The sequence below is a fragment of the Labeo rohita genome, chromosome 23, assembly GCF_022985175.1.
Source record: "Labeo rohita strain BAU-BD-2019 chromosome 23, IGBB_LRoh.1.0, whole genome shotgun sequence".
NCBI lineage: Eukaryota > Metazoa > Chordata > Actinopteri > Cypriniformes > Cyprinidae > Labeo > Labeo rohita.
The window spans coordinates 29524101-29538349 of record NC_066891.1 but is presented as its reverse complement, the minus strand read 5'-3'; the positions used below and the strand labels follow the sequence as shown (position 1 = coordinate 29538349).

Genomic DNA, 14249 nt, shown 5'->3' with positions numbered 1-14249 from the left:
CACATGCATACATACAGAGTCTTTCAGAAAAGAGAAAGGCCAGCACTGAAAGAGAGAAGCTTTAATGAGCAGATTAACGTGTAATGGAGACATTTTACTCGCTGGGTGAAATGAAAGAGAGCTCTGTGTGACCGTGCATGTGTGTGTGTTGGTGTGTGTGCACGTGTGTGGTTGTAGACTGTATTGTCAGACTCACTAACACAACATTGTAAGATCATCCAGACGCACCCACTCCACACACACTAGCACAGGTGTGCACACACAATCAACTCAGTGTAACACGGTCATTTTTACCCTCCGTTGACACAATAGGTAGATTACTGCAGTGGAAAAGGGGTAAGTGATATACATATGGGACAAAGTCAAGTGTTGGATTTCAATATATCATACAATTTGCATCTAATCGCTTTAGGGAAGCCAGTAAGATGCAACAAGTAATCGCTCTCAGACAACAAAACCATATAAAGGGACTGAAGGGAATTTATGACTTTCGTTTTGTCTTGCAGTCAACCGCATGTCTCCTTCTCAGTTGCCAGTTATGAATAATCACCGTCATTACTCAATCAACACAGAGCTGTCTATATTATCCAGGGCTCCGGAGCAAAGCCACACGATTGGCTTTTGACTGTCTGAGCCAGCCTGTGATTGGTTAACTCCTGTGCATGCAAAACTCACACACTGACCCACTTTTACTAGACAAACACAAAATTAGATGCAGCCATTGAGTAAACACATATGCATTTGTGCCGCATGTTTATTTCAGTTGAGCTAATAAACAGATACATGCCTGTGTATGTTAACGCCTTTATTAATGTTTCATGCATCAGTTCCACCGCTGATAGTGTGTTTTGGTGGGTGGGGTCGTGTTCAAGTAAAATAAACTTCTGTGGGTGTGTTTGTACATTGCTCATGCATGGGTTTGTCTGTTGCATGCTGTGTTTATCTTAAGTGGAGATTCACTTCGGGTTCAGTTTAAAACTTATTTGCAATGTTTTACAAAAAAATCTGCATGTTGTTGCTCCCAAGTATGCACACCACAAACATGTCTTTATTTTATCATTCTCAGTATAAATGGGTTTTTATAAATGAAAACATATGCCTGGCTTCATATTTCAGGAAGGATGTCTTTTTTTGTCACAACTGTTGCACATGGAGATGTGCCCAATATTAGCTCAAAAAGCATGCATGGACTTTGAAAATCCACTAGACATAGTAAATCATCTGGGCACCTTTCACATTCTAATACTAATCTTACATACTAAACCATCCCAGACTCTAAACAGAAGTGCAGTGCAACAGCTCAAGTGTCAAGTAAAGCCTGCAACATGGAAAGTTTAGTCAGTTTAGAGTTATACGTCAGTTGCTACTGACCATTACACTCTAAAAAACCCTGAGTTATTTTTTTTTTAACCCAAATGTTGGGTTCAGCCTTTTGAGTCAATTGTTTGGGTTATTTTTTCAGTGTTTGGGTAGTTTTTGTATTACTCAGATCCTGGGTCAGACATAACCCAGCGGTTGAGTTATTTATCGCTGTGATTTTGTGTTAAGAGAGCAGTTCTAAGTGCCACTGAATTGATGCATTTCTTTGGTAAAAACAGGTTTGTGTACATTTTATGTTAAATATAAAATAATTATTGTGCTGTATATCATTCAGTTTCATGCAGAGCAACATGCTGGCGCACGGTGTTAATCATCTAAACATCAGCTCTTGGGTTAAAAACTACCCAAATTGGGTTATTTTTATAGTGTAGAAGAACAGCCAATGCCTGTATCATCACATGGGCTTGTCAGTGTGAATGAAACATATGAGAGACAGACTCCGATACATCAAGATACACGTTCAGATAGTTCAGTCTAATGAATAAATCACCTACTTATAAGGTCAGTTTCAGTTAGGATGCTGCCTTAAATTACTGCATATGTAAATGCCTGACAGCAAAACTGTTTTTGTTTGTTTGTTGTTTTGTCTGGAAAAGCTAACGACAACCTGAACCAGCTATTGTGCCAATTCCATGAACATAGACTGAGTCATAAGAACTTGCCAGAGAAACTAACAGTCAGTTAAGCAGTTAATCAGTCTTAATTCTTGGATTCAAAGGAGACCAGTCTATCTATTTATGTAACTTACTTAAAAGTAATGACCAGATCTAAAGAAAATTTGATGACTAACCTGTAAGACTTGTCTAAGCATTTTATTCATTTGTCCACTGATCTCCACTTCCTTCCAGCATGATGAGGACACCACACCCCTATTACACATTCCCCGAAACAGCAACAAAAACAGCCCGGGACTTTTTAGAAGCTCATAATAACCATATAGTTTATATATATATATATATATTGTCTGACACAGTTTTTAATAATCAGGTCAAAAGGAAACCTCGCAATGAGGTCACAGACAAAAAGAGATCAAATCCTGGGTTATTAGACAATCATTTTTAATAAATCAAGTAGGACTGAATGTGATTTTACCTTAATTAATTTGACTTGTTCTCTTTACCTGTACTGTGCTGATACACTGTACCTGTACAGAACTATTAATATAACTATCTATCCCTTGTTTTTGGCTTTATAGCAGGTGAGGAGACTGATTACAGGACAGCTGGGATAGGAGTGGGATAAGAATTTTGAGCATTAAAAGCTACCTGCTAGACATAATGCACTGTCAATGAATGAGGTTGATGACCTCAATCTTGTGAAACTCTACTGAACTAGAAAACAGTGCTGCTCCATGTTTTTTATCACAGGATAAGCCATTATGGTGGATTTGTTTTTGGTTAATAATTTTAGTATCAATTTAGTAGATGGCCCGTTGAGAAGTGGCACTGCTTATATTCCATTCCAAATTATTTGTTGCCGTTCCTAAGCGTCAAAGCCATAAAAGATCACTTCCTTATGAATAAAAATATTGGTCACACTTTATTTTATGGTCCAATTCTCGCTATTAATAAACCATTAACTATTTCCTAATTTGCTGCTTTACTAATAGTTAGTAAGGCAGTTGTTAAGTTTAGGTATTTGGTAGGTTTAGGGATGTAGAATATGGTCATTAAGAATATGTGCTTTATATAAACAGCCAATATGTTAATAATAAGCATGCTAATAAGCAACTAGTTAATTGTTCCCTATACTAAAGTGTTACCTAAAATGTTAACTATATTAATGTCTACACAAATGCACAATGATGTTCTGTTTATTATAAGTGTGTACTGTAGTTCTTTATAGTCAGGTGGTTTCTGATTGGTTGTTAATGTTTTTATCATTTATCAGCTGAAAACAAAAATCCTGAAAGTGATTCCAACAGATGTGGTTGGGACTTCACTAGTCTCATTCAATTAGAATGATCATTAAAACTTCATAGTTATGATTATGCTTATACTTATCATGAACAATCTGTAACTTGAGGTTAAAGTCATTTGGATATTTGCACTGCCTCTGCAATGTTCTCCATTTTACCTGATTATATGGATCCTTAGCATTCTACAGAAGAAGCCTATTTGTCATGATAGGACTGACTGCTTTATTGCAGACACAGTCTGAGTTCATGGAATTTAATCACTGAATTGTGAGAAACATGGACAATAGCTTGTGCTTTGTTATGTGCATTTGTATAGACTGTTTCCTGTTCCAGAGAAACGCCAACTATCACATGACTGGAACTACTATCGTTTGTCTATGATCGCGCACCCTGTCTCACGCACTGTTTCACACAGTGTCACTGAGAAAAAAAAACAACAACTGCCATGCCATACCTTTACAACATTATGCACATATGTACATGCACACACATACACAGAGCCATGCAAACAAACACAAACATGGCGTGTGCTGTTGAACTTCAAAGGCTACAGAGAGCTCTGTAAGAAGCTCAGGGTGAGTGAAAACCAAGCAATGGTGTAAAAAGGAAATAGGTGTGTGTTTGTATGTATGATAAATGTAAAGACATTTACATAAGATCATGTTCTCTTTGATCACTGCAACTAAACCCATTAGAGCACTAAACCTTTGGTTTATTTAGCAGAGGATTCTGGGTTTTCCCTGCTAATATTACAGCTAAATCCAGTGTTCTTTCTGTATATTTCCTTTGATCTGCGGAAGTACAGTGATATACGGTAACATTTTTGTTGATACCCTCTATCTGTTCTGCTTCTAGGGCATTTCTAAGTGGTTTCCAGGGTATTTTGAATGATTGCTAGGGCTGGATGATTGGTGGAAAATTGAAGGTAGTTGCAAGGATGTTCTGAATGGTTGTTACTGCATTGCTGGATTGCTAGGGTGATCTGTGTGATTGCTATGGCATTGCTAGATGATTGCGAGTCTCTGTGACATTCTGGTCACAAGATATGGCCCAGGTCCCTGCTATAATATAAGTCTATTGGATTTTTTTCACAGTTTTTTTGTTTTGTTTTTTTTAGTAAAAAAAAGTACATTTAGTGTTATTCATCATGTGTGGGATGAGTTATGTGCTAAAGATTGAGCAACATTAACAGCAATGATTGTCTTAAACAGGAACGATGAGTCAACATTATCAACAGTATTGACGATTAAAAAAAAACTGTTGAATAGTCATTTGATCACATATGACATAATGTAAGAGCCTGCAATAACCTGGTTTGACCAGTGGGGCACTGTAGCGCAAGACTGACTGTAATTCAGCTCTCAGAAGAAGCTGTAAAAAAAAAAAAACTGTAAAATTTACAGTAAAAATCAGCAGCTGTGGTTGCCAAATTTTTACAGTAAAAAAATACGGTAGCAATGTTTTAAATTTTGTACTGATATAATGTTAATGTACCAACCTATTAAGGTATTGAAATCGGTTTTTCATCCTAGCAAAAGTGGTTATAAAAAAAAAAAAAAAAAATCACATGATGAACCAAAGCCCATCACAAGCAGCTTTTAAATATTAACATATATAGAAGGTGCACAGTGTCATTCACACAAACACTAAACACCATCATGGTAACACACATCAAACTGAAATAATGCAATATACATTCATTTAACAACATTATGTGTAACATACAACCCTAATGTACACAACTGTTAAGAAAAAAACTAAGAAACAGCTATTTCATAAAAAAAAAAAAAAAAAAACAAAAAAACAAACAAACAAAAAAAACATCAGATTAAAAAAAAAATAACATAGGGAGTTCTGGGAATGTAATTTTTAAGGTTATAAAAACGGTATACTATTGTAAAATTACATGCATTGTTAAATACAGTTTTTTGTCGTATAGAGTAGGGGAACTTACCGTCAATCATTTAAAAGGTTAAAAGGTTTTTACTTTTAACGACACCTACACGCATTCCTTTCAATAACAAAAACAAACAACAATTAGTGAAATAACTGACGATTAGTCAATTAATCGTTCTAGTAATCATTAGATTAATCAGTTATCAAAATAATCACTTGTTGCAGCCCTAGTCTTGAAACTTGTGTACTGAAAGTGCGCTGTAACGTGCTATGAATGTGCCTTATGAAGCTCTAGGTCTCAAGAAGCTTCACTGCTCAAACAATGAGACTCAGAGGTAAAACCAGAAGGTAAGCAGCTGCTCTCCAATTTCCCACTCTCTCCTTCATATCACAACACTGGCTTAGACACACATATCCATTCCTCACAGTGAATGATAGATGGAGAATGAAGCAAGGGGAGAGAGTAACTAGGGGGGTTTAAGGCGGATTAAGCCCTGTCTGCCCCCCTCTGAGCGCTACTGCTGGGAGACTCAAACATGACATAATTCAGAGGAGACTAAAGGACAAAGACCTCTCTCTCTCTCTCTCTCTCTCTCACACACACACACACACACACACACTGTGCCTCGCTCTCGTCCAGTCATCAGACAGACAACATCAAATAGTCCCCCCAACAGCCCACTTCAGATGAATGGTGCACGTTTTACAGTTACACACACATTCAGAGGGTTGAAGGAGTTCAGACCGGGTGGAGGCTTGAAGGAGAAAGATTTTGAGAGACTCCCTAACTTAACTGTGTGTGTATTTATATATAGCTGGATGTCAATAAAAGTTTTAAATACAGACTTTGAGCTGAAGTCCATCCAGCTGTGAGCTAAGCGGTACAGCTGAGCGTTTCCTGAGGCCTGCGTGTCCCAACTGAACCTATATTTAATCTAGAAAACACACCAGTGGTCAGCCAGCATGGGGTTTGCAGTGGCTGATATAATGTTGACTTACATAATGCAGATAAATTCATAGTAAACGAGATACACAATTTTTTACACATTTTACTGCATAAATGAGAAAAATGTGCGAATTACCCAAAGCCTACATTCGGGTTTATGATATTCATGCTCTCTAAATGATAAAGTCTTATGTAACAGCACACCTTCCTTTAACAAGTCATATGATGTATCATTCATTTCTGTAGCACGAACTGTGTTGGAGTGAATTGCGTTCTGAGGTAAAATTTAGAACAAATTCTAATCCTAAGTATGAATAATAGTGATACTAGCCTTCGCAAAATGAACACCACATATTCACAGTCATGCACAGTTTCACAGAGATATATAGTTTGCACACACAGTGAAATAGTCTGACAGTCTGCGTACATTTCCACTCTGTCATTATGCACAGTAAGCAGTTCCTTACCGCACATATTGTACAGTAAGCATACATAATCATTCCCCAACAGACGCTCATAAACATGTCACGAGTGTGAGTGACTCTACTCGTCTGCGTAATGGTCACATTTCTGATATGTGGTATCAAATGTATCTTTAAAGTGTGCAATTGATGTCATTTATGCTTTAATGAAGTGTGACAAGTACAAAAAGGTCAAACTGCAAATAAGAACTGTTACAAAACACGTCCATCTGTAAAGAATGAGAGCTCGTGAGATGTGTTTTTGTTTTGGGCAGTGAACTGTGCTCCACTGGAAACTATTGCAGGAACTGAAATTAGAAGCTTGTGAGAACATCAAAGCATTAAACATTAAAGATGGTTGAGTGCAGATGATTGTTAAATGGTTCGCTTAGCGCAAATGAAGTTCTGAAATGAAGTTCTTGAAATGCTGCTGGCATGTGTTATGTGGTGTAACAATTTTAGCAGTACCATTCTGATATAAAACTTAAAAATTACAACTTTGTTACTCATTTACAATGCCATGTTATTTTTGTTCATCCATGACACACAAAGAAATAAATTTAGCTGCTGATGGTGCATTTATACTGTAAATTACACTTGGAAGCTTGAGCAGAGAGAAAGTTTATTAGTGAACTTCGGTCTTTTCATCACACAAAGCTATGGCTCCAGATGACTTACAATTCAACACATTATAAGTTATATGGACCACTTTTATGATTATTTTATGGTGCTTTTATGATGCCGAAGACTTTCTTTTGTGTTTGCAAAAAGCAAAAAATCAGTAAGCGAGTGAATTTTGAGTGAATATTTGCTGAAATTATATAGTGTTTGCTTATATGTATCTTTTCGTTTTTTGGTTTAAGTACTGTAGCTTTTTCTGCTAGATTGATTGCCCATTTTTATATTAGTCCTGTCTATCTGCTCAGACTGAAAAGGTCAGTCCTTTAATGATGCATTCAGTCTGATAACCTCATTATCATATCAGTTCGCAAATTAATCTCAACGTATGCATCATTGACAGATTTTCATTAAAAGTTTTGGTCTGCTGTACCATGCTTTTTAGCCAAACACTGACATTTGTGTGTATTCATTATAAATGAATCCTACAGCGTGAAACATATGCAAACACAAACAGAGATTTTACACTGTCAAGTTCGCTTTAGGAGAACTCTGATCACCAAACATGAAAAGAATCAGACACATGCACAAAATTACACAAAGCTCTCATGGTCTTGATATCTCCGCGACAATGTGTGTTTTGCAGCCAAGCGCTGCGTGTCCATAACCAATGGGATTAAATCTCTCAAGCCCGACTGCACGAGAGCAGCACACACACTCGCGCAAGCAACACAACTTCTATTCTGGTCTTTGAAACATGTTGGAACTCCACCACGACTTCTGGAGCTGGAATGCCTGTGACGGATTCATAACATGCCGAAAACATTCCCAAAACAACTCCCAACTTTTTGTCTACTCCAGGGCTGAGGATCCCTGAGAAAAATCCCTTGCTTATCTCTCAATCAAACATAATGACTTGGAGTTATCACATCTTTATAAATAGCTCGTCTTCGCTGCCCATTTCCTGCAATCAGACCGGCCCATTATCTCCCATCAAACCAACCGACTGAAGTTCTGATTGTAGAATGTTCTCAGCGTTGGACATTCTAACTTAGAACATTCATCACTTCAATTACCATGTAAAGACCAGATGCAGTGTAAAAATGCTTTTTCAATACGTTTTACTAGCAGACAGACCCAGTAACTATAACAATATCAAAGAACTGGAAGAGACAAAACAGTCTGACTGCAGTCCAAGGAAAATCCTAAATATCAATTTATCAACCACGAAAGCTACTCCATACAGGAAAAGGACAAACCCATTCACACTCTTGATGGATGGATGACCATATATCAGACTTTGTCTGATGATCTCTGCAGTCATCTGCAAAGCGCTGCTGTCCGGTATGACATCTGAACTATGTTTGCCCTGTCTGGAGGATCAGGATCTTTTATTGATGTGCTTCTATTCCCAGACAGCAGATGTATGATGTCATTGACAAGAGTGATTTACCTTTTCCACCTTCCTATAGTATAACACACACATGCTATATTACACATGGTGCACATTTAAAACCAATGTGTTAATTACACATTTATAACAACCAAATTACTGACAGGCTGGTAAGAGGTTTTCTTAGAGGACTGAATGCATTTAAAGAATAGGATGTGACAAAGGAACTTATCCTGCATGAATGAACATACTAATATATACACACACACACACACATATGGGGTGAATGTCCGCCCGTGACCCACTGCCCTGGTGCTACCCACAGATTAGATTTCACTGAGACGGATTTGCTTCAGAGAAACCTAAACCTGACATTTATATACAGCACAAATTCATAATCCCAGCACACAAATTCACAAAGAATGTAAATGAACAGGCTTTGCAAACCTTCTAATTTGAGGAAAAAGTGCACTGTCAGACTAAACTGTGCATTCAAATTGTACCTTTAGGGGTACAACAGCTTGTCACGGAGGCATCCGCCTCTAAAGGCTGCATGTTAGTTCTTAGAGTAATAATAAGTACCTTTAAGGTACTATATTGAACCTTTTAGGGGTAAATAAGGTAAAATCTCCAACGAGAAGCTCCGGGTAAGCCGAGGTAAAACCTCCTAGGTTGCTTTTTGAACTTTTGAAACAAGTAATTGTTACCCGCAAATAAGTTCTGACAGGTTTTCACCATGCCATCTTTCAAACACGCGCTTCAAACTCTTTCTCGCTCTCTCCAGCTGGGTTGTGTCCCGGGGGGTGTATTACTTTAGGGACAGATGTCCTGAGGGGGTGCTGGTATTGTCTAAACGCAGACTCTAAACTGTTATTATCCCCCCGAAACCCTCAACCCATGGGGGACTAATTTAGGTCAAGGGTGGGGGAGAGAGACAGAGAGCGAAAGGTTTCCTGACAACAACAACATAACCGAAACACGCTTTACTTATTACAATATGCACTTATTACAAAAACAATGGGGAAAAAAGTGTAGGATTGACTTTGAAACAATGATCAGTTTCACTGGTAATTTCACATAAACATTTAAAGTAGAAAGACTAGTCTTTTATAGTAGTCTGTTACAAATCAGTGTAATACCATCCACATCAATTTAAAATCTTGATGCAAACACATGCTCACCACAACACACACATCTGCTTAGCCATTTAAATCTAGTTTTAATGACTCCAAACAACCCAAGCCCTATCATTAAAAGAATCATGTAATATTTACTTTTTATGAATCATATGACAAAGGTTTGTCAGATCTACCTAAAGTCTGAAGGCAATTTTGTGCTCAAAGCACAGCTAAGTTACCAACCCACACACATACATATGCACTTATAAATATTTCAGTCTGTTGAGGTTGTGTAGGGGACCTCTGTTTGGTTCACGAGCCCACCAGCACAAACCAAGCCAAATAAATACTCTCAGTTCACAACTTGCCAACACACACACATACAGACATTTAGTTAAACAGAGAGTGCCCTAACGGCAGGACTCGGGCAGTTTAAACACACCAGCTCTGACATCAATCAGAAAAGTGTTCAAATGTTGCCACACACATTCACAGGAAGCTTTCAAGAGCTGATATGACTTTAGAAGCCATAAAGACACAAATAATCATAAAGATTCTGCACATAAAGCAAATGACCAACATGCACACACAAAAGTACAATAAAAAACACACTAACATCATAACAGTAACAACAAAAACGTATTTATCATCTGTTATAAGTGTGATCTCTTACCCGTAGGCATTGCAGCTCGATTCAGATTTGATCACATATCCACTTAGTATTCCAGACCAGTGCCACACACACACACACACACACACACACAACACACTTCTCTAATCCTTCAATTCACTTTACATTCTCCCTGAGACACACAGGATAGCGCCGTCTGTGTGAGTGATACTGAGGGTATCTGCACACACACGCACACGCAGTAAATCCTCGGTTCACACACACATAAGCTCTGAGCCGCACCACAACGGTCCTGACGGTCTGCCTGTCACTCACACATTGAGCACTTCGAGATTCTCTTCCCAAATCTCCCTCCCCGTGGCTCCTCCCTCTCCCACTGCAACAAATTAGCAGCTCAAACTTCCACAGAATGCCTCTCTCTTTTGCTTTCTCTTTTGAGTTCCTGTAAACTCTGGAAATTTTTGCATGTGTTTTTCCTGCAGTGTTTGTTCATTTTCTTCTGTTCATGAGCCTTATTGATGTTTGGCACAACAGTGGCTCTGTTTCAAACTCTTGTTAGGCTGGATGGTTTTGGCTGTCTGAGACAAATTTTGGGACTTGTGAAAGAAAGATTCCTTTCATCAGGCCAACTCTTTGTTTTCTGTGACATGTTCACTGCTCACAAACAGACAATTAATTGCAAAGAATTTTCGCCTCTGATGAACTTCTGACTGTCTCTTCTTCATGAAGAATATATATATATATATATATATATATATATATAATTTTTTTATTTTTTTTTTATAGTGTATATTTAACTTTTTATCAGTTCGATTTGTTAATACATTATTATTTAGTAATTAATATTAATTAGTATTAATATTTTTTTTGCTTAGCTTACCATCTTGGATAGACGAGAGTGTCAGCTTTCTCTGAACTTGTGCGTTTTGAAAGAAAAGTGCCATTATTTGTAATGAACGTGCATTTGTATTGGTACTTCAGATCTTAAAAGAATCACCACTTAAGTGTACTTTAAAGAAAAAAAATAAATAAAAGTTTCCTTCATGAGTGTTTCATAATACACTTAAGTAAAGGGGAATTTTGTAATTCCAAATTAAAAAGTCCTTTTTAAATAATTGTTTTAATAATCTTTTGTCATGCTTTAATTTACACTTATTTTCATTTATAACTAGCATACTAAATATATATATATATATATATATATATATATATATATGGCTATATAAATATGTGCTGAAGTCCTAGTGGGTCAAAACAAACACTTTAATATAAATTTAAACTATAATTAACATGCATTAATGTCTTAAAACATTGCATTCATTTTGCACTGAAATATACTTGGTTACAATTGTCTTTGTCATTGTCTGGCATTGTCTTCTTTACAAAGGTTACATGTGGCAAAAGAAAGCCTTTTAGACTGAAGCATAATTGTGTTATAATTTCACATCAGGATGACACTTATAATGGCTTAAAATGTTGTCTACCTAGGCAGCTCACTAGGTTTTGGAACAGAGCCCAGGTATTAGATAGAAAGAGAGAAAATGATAGCACATTGCGAATTTCTCGCATTAGTCAGCAGGTTCACGGCGAGCTGACCCTCCCACACACACTCTTTGAAACAGTAGCAGGGGGCTCAGGCCTGATCAATAGCTGAGAACAGCTCCACATAAAGACTGCCCCCCTCTGTTCTCATAGGAGAGGAGCTGTCTGAATCAAACAATACACCACAGCCACTTCATCACACACTATCAGTCAGGGAGATTTATCCCTGCCCACTAACGAGCCTGATTAAATCATACACCTTTCACTCGCTGCTTATTTTAATTCATTAAAATAGATATCAGAACAGACAGCATGACTGTTTTTTAAAAGAAAATGAATAAACACAAGAATAAACACACACACACAAACAAACACACACTAATTAAATACTGTTGTGCACGTAAAAGATCTTTTTGTGAATTAAATATTCATGGGTCAATGACGTGACTCTTAAATATTCTGTCCGATTGCATTTTTTCAGTTAAAGGTTGGTTTAAATGCATCGAAAAGATGCCATATATATGAAGTACCTCTCCTATGTATGGACCCACTTTAACTTTACCAAAAAAGGTTAGTTATTTAATTTTTCTGTTTTTTAAAGTGTCAAAATATCATGTGGTGTGTCCGGCCATAACTGTTGTTTTGGAAACGTCTTTAAAAATATTTCTATATTTTCTACTTATTTCTACAAGTATTTATTTTTATTAAAAATTTCATAGTAACCTTTTGTGTGAAGCTAGCTTATTTTATTTAGGTGGCCAATTCTGTGCTTGTAAATTTGGACTGAATTTAAAATATCATGTGGTGCAACCACTGCAGAGTGTTTTCCATTATAGATATATGTCCCAGATTGGCAGTTTTTGTGCTTTTATATTCAATTGATGGTTTATGTTTAATCTTTGTATTTTATAAAAAAAAAAAAAAAAAAAAAAAAAAAAAAGATTATTTTTGAAAAAAACTCAAAATAAATGCAAATACTTTGTTTATAAATACTTTAATTAATGAGAACATCTAAAAAAAAATGTTAAGCATGTTAAGGAAATGAATTCATTTTAATATTATATAATAAATCATGGTCATACCATATGACATTGTACACAACATTCTTAATGTTTGAACAATTACAAGAGATGTTATTGTTTTTTGTATTTTAAAATTGGCCTGTCGAAAATATGTCAATAATCCTCATATGAATAAACAAAGTTAACAATGAACCAGCAACAATCTTACAATCAACAATTAACAATCTAGCTAGCTAGCTATTTAACTAAAATAACTCAACCAATAAATCAGCCTATTAATTAACTAACCCCATATCACAAAAATATATAGATGCTTTTTAATCAGCAAAAATACAGGTGGAGCTGGTGGAGGTGGAGGGTTTGTTTGCTGTCAGAAATCCTCCACCTTCCCCAGCTCCACCTGTGTACATCTGTTACGGGTAATGAACCCGAGTTTCATGACAGCATTCATATTGTTCAAAATACATTTTGCATTTACCCAAAATGTATTTTAAGATTGGAAATATATTTCCTCACCCTTTGAAGTACATTTTCTAACATATTTTAACATTTTAAGATTAAGAGTTGTCATTTATATGAAAAAGAAAAAAGTTCTTTAAACTAAAGAACAATTTACAGCATATATTTAGTATATATTTGAAATACATCTTGGCCAGATTTTATTTATTTGTTTGTTTGCTTGCTTGTTTTCTTTATGCATGGACAAATTAACACAAGTGATGTGTTAGCAATGGAAAGGAAAGTATGAATGAGCCTTTGAACATTCGAACAAACAAGCAAACATCAGCATCACATCATTGTCTGTACTTATCTCCTGCGTCATACAGACGTCTGTGGTCACCCGTTGTGGACAGTTAACCAAACATTGATTGATGTTCAGCATTTCACTGTAAGTGTGAAGTAAACAGATTTGTGGCTTTGAGTTCATTCACAGTTGCGCTGAGTTGAATAGAGACTAATTCTCTCTTTGGACACATTCAGAAGGAGACAACAGAGGTACATGCTAGCACAAGTGACTCTAACACACCTTAAACACACACACCTTCTGAACATCTAACAAACACACAGCTATTTGCACAATATGATAAGCAACTGTGAAAGTGATAATACCTTTTAATGAATACTAGTGTAACACACACACACACACACACACACACACACATTCAGTATCCAGTTTGACAATCCTCAATCGGCAGCCTATTCATATCCAGTGACCCAAATGAAACCCACCTCTCAGCTCCAGCATGCAGCTCATCACACGCACACACACAGGTTTGTTTTTGTGAATTGTGGGGACATTCCATAGGCGTAATGGTTTTTTTAC

The 14249-nt window shown here is 36.6% G+C and overlaps 2 protein-coding genes across 4 annotated transcripts in view; one reads left to right on the top strand and one right to left on the bottom strand.

Moving 5' to 3' along the window:
• The window catches only part of snai1b (snail family zinc finger 1b), a 478512-nt gene that overhangs the window by 240458 nt on the left and 223805 nt on the right, over positions 1 to 14249 (top strand). The window lies entirely within an intron of this gene.
• The window catches only part of LOC127154626 (pleckstrin homology domain-containing family G member 1), a 48198-nt gene that overhangs the window by 28264 nt on the left and 5685 nt on the right, over positions 1 to 14249 (bottom strand). The window contains exon 1 of one of the 3 annotated variants that reach the window (XM_051096284.1): positions 10404 to 10686. The exons of the other annotated variants lie outside the window; for them this stretch is intronic. Within the exon in view, the coding sequence (XP_050952241.1) occupies positions 10404 to 10413 (10 nt within the window). The 5' untranslated portion in view covers positions 10414 to 10686. Of the gene's footprint in view, positions 1 to 10403; positions 10687 to 14249 lie in introns of those variants that run through there. 3 annotated transcript variants of the gene reach the window in all.